The sequence below is a fragment of the Phytophthora infestans genome, genomic scaffold, assembly GCF_000142945.1.
Source record: "Phytophthora infestans T30-4 supercont1.37 genomic scaffold, whole genome shotgun sequence".
Classification (NCBI taxonomy): domain Eukaryota; phylum Oomycota; class Peronosporomycetes; order Peronosporales; family Peronosporaceae; genus Phytophthora; species Phytophthora infestans.
Window position 1 is genome coordinate 600,442 of NW_003303722.1, and position 2,112 is coordinate 602,553.

Here is a 2,112-nt window from a genome sequence, read left to right on the forward strand (position 1 = left end):
TACATTGCACAATGTAACAGTAGCGAACACAGCCTTTTGCTTTCAAAAAGGGCAGATTTCATTGAATCCGAACACGAAAAAAAGATTACAAATAAAGCAAATCAATATGGATAAAAAAGAAATTTGGCAGAGTATCAGTGCTTCTTCTTCCGAATTAGCTCATCACGAGCCCGAGCTAGCTCCGGAGAAGTTCAGACAAAACTATCATCCGAGCATCGGATATGAGGCGAAACCACGACGAGAAGCATGACTGCAACTCATAGAAAATACAAAAATGTTTTGCTTTCTGGAAGTGAAACAACATAGCTAACTGGCCACTTCGAGAATGCCGGTTGACTCCCGACCGGAATTGTCGTTTCTTCTTCAGTCAAGCCGATAGTGACATTTTTCCCTAACTACCGGAAGGAAGGCGATGAGTTTGGATACGCCCGTAATCCATCGTCGCCCATCGACTCGTCTCCTCGAGCTCTGCACAAATCGTTCCACGATGGACACTATCATGGTGGTATCTTCGAGGTGCGTCCAGCGTCCATCTGTGCCGAAGTTGCCCGAGTCGAACGTTGTCTCGAATCGAAAGTAACTCTGAAGCAACTTTTTCGATCCATAAACTCTGGAATCGGACAGTCTCCGTTTTGTCTTCGAACAGGCCGGTCAGTCGCTGCTGTGTGGTATGCGAGCTCCAATCCGTGCACGGCACTCAGTAGCTGCCCGAGATGAAGTGTCGACGCCATCTTCCGTCTGTACGTTCGACACTTCCAGCACGGCCGCGTCCGAGTCCTCGCGCTTCTCCGACTCGCCGTCGAGCCAAAAACTCGGAGACCTACTGACCCAAGTCGTGTGTGACGACTCGGATCAAGTTGCGCTTGCACAGCGTCGTGCTGCCTTCCTGGTGCTCGAGCAGCTTCTGCTAATTGACCAAAAACAAGACCAGAGCCAAACTGACATGAATGCCAATCTTCTCAACGCTGCGAGTGACCGTCAACAGCCAACCGAAGCAGCCAAGCGAGCGATGGACATCTCGAAACGTCCGACGGAGCTGGACGCCTGCAAGTTTCGCGAGTGCCGACTCCCGTCCGTATCCGATGATGCCGGCTCTTGTCCAGAACGAAGAAGAGTCAAAGGAGGGGGAGCCAGAGCCGATTATCTACCCCATTCCAGCGAACGAGGAGGTTCGCATGGCCGCGATTGAGCATTTCCGTCTCCACGACGTCGCCAATGTCTCTGAACTCAACGTGATCTGCTCACTGGCTGCGGCAGAAATGAAGGCCCCTCACAGCGTCGTCACACTCGTTGAACGTGATGTGGTGACTCTGCTGGCGACCAACGCACCGGAATACTGGGACGTCGGTACCGGTAATCCGCGCGAGCAAACATTCTGTCAGCACTTTGTCATGGACGATAAGCCGTTGCTCGTCCGTCACGCTGAGGCGGATATGCGGTTCTACCACATCGCGCCCGTGACGATGCGCAGTCTTCGGTTCTACGCTGGTTTCCCCGTGTCGATCCCGTGTGTGTCAAGAGCTTCGGGACAGCCTGAGAGAGTCGTCATTGGCGCCTTGTGTTGTCTTGATGAAAAGCCCCACGAGATGACGAGGTCGCAGTACTGGAAGCTCATGAAACTTGCGGAAGCAGCCTCCGCCATCCTGGAGAAGACTGCGACAGAATACATTGCTGACCCTGAGAATCACCCACTCGGACAACAAAGAACCGGAGTCCTAAAGCCTAAGGGCAATGGCACGGGAATGGTTACTTGCTAACCGCCACATCGAGGTCCAGTGATGGATGGTGCAGAAGTGCATTGTTTTTTTTTGTTAATGATTTGAGTACGAAATCATTCTAGAAAATGTGCACGCAACATTGGAAAACCGAAGGATATTCGGTGTTATTACTGTTCTAGAATAGAAAGGCAGCAATTGCAAAAACAATTGCGTCGCTGTGACATTATATAAAATCTTTCGTAAGCAAGATTTCAAAATAATGAACAGCACCGGAGGGTGCTACATGTAGTGACGTAAGGTCTAGTATTGTAACTATCGGCGATTGCTTATCTTAATATTTGTAATGATATCTTGATATTCGCGAATATGAATAAAAAGAGTTACTATGCTTGCT

At 49.9% G+C, this 2,112-nt stretch overlaps 1 protein-coding gene across 1 annotated transcript; it reads left to right on the forward strand.

The window, feature by feature from the left end:
- Positions 1–412: 412 nt before the first annotated feature.
- Positions 413–1,757, forward strand: PITG_15399 (uncharacterized protein; the record flags this gene model as incomplete). Its single annotated transcript, XM_002898311.1, has 3 exons — positions 413–516; positions 625–1,169; positions 1,258–1,757. 3 exons carry the CDS (start codon positions 413–415, stop codon positions 1,755–1,757), a joined length of 1,149 nt encoding a protein of 382 aa, XP_002898357.1.
- Between the last annotated feature and the right edge of the window lie 355 nt (positions 1,758–2,112).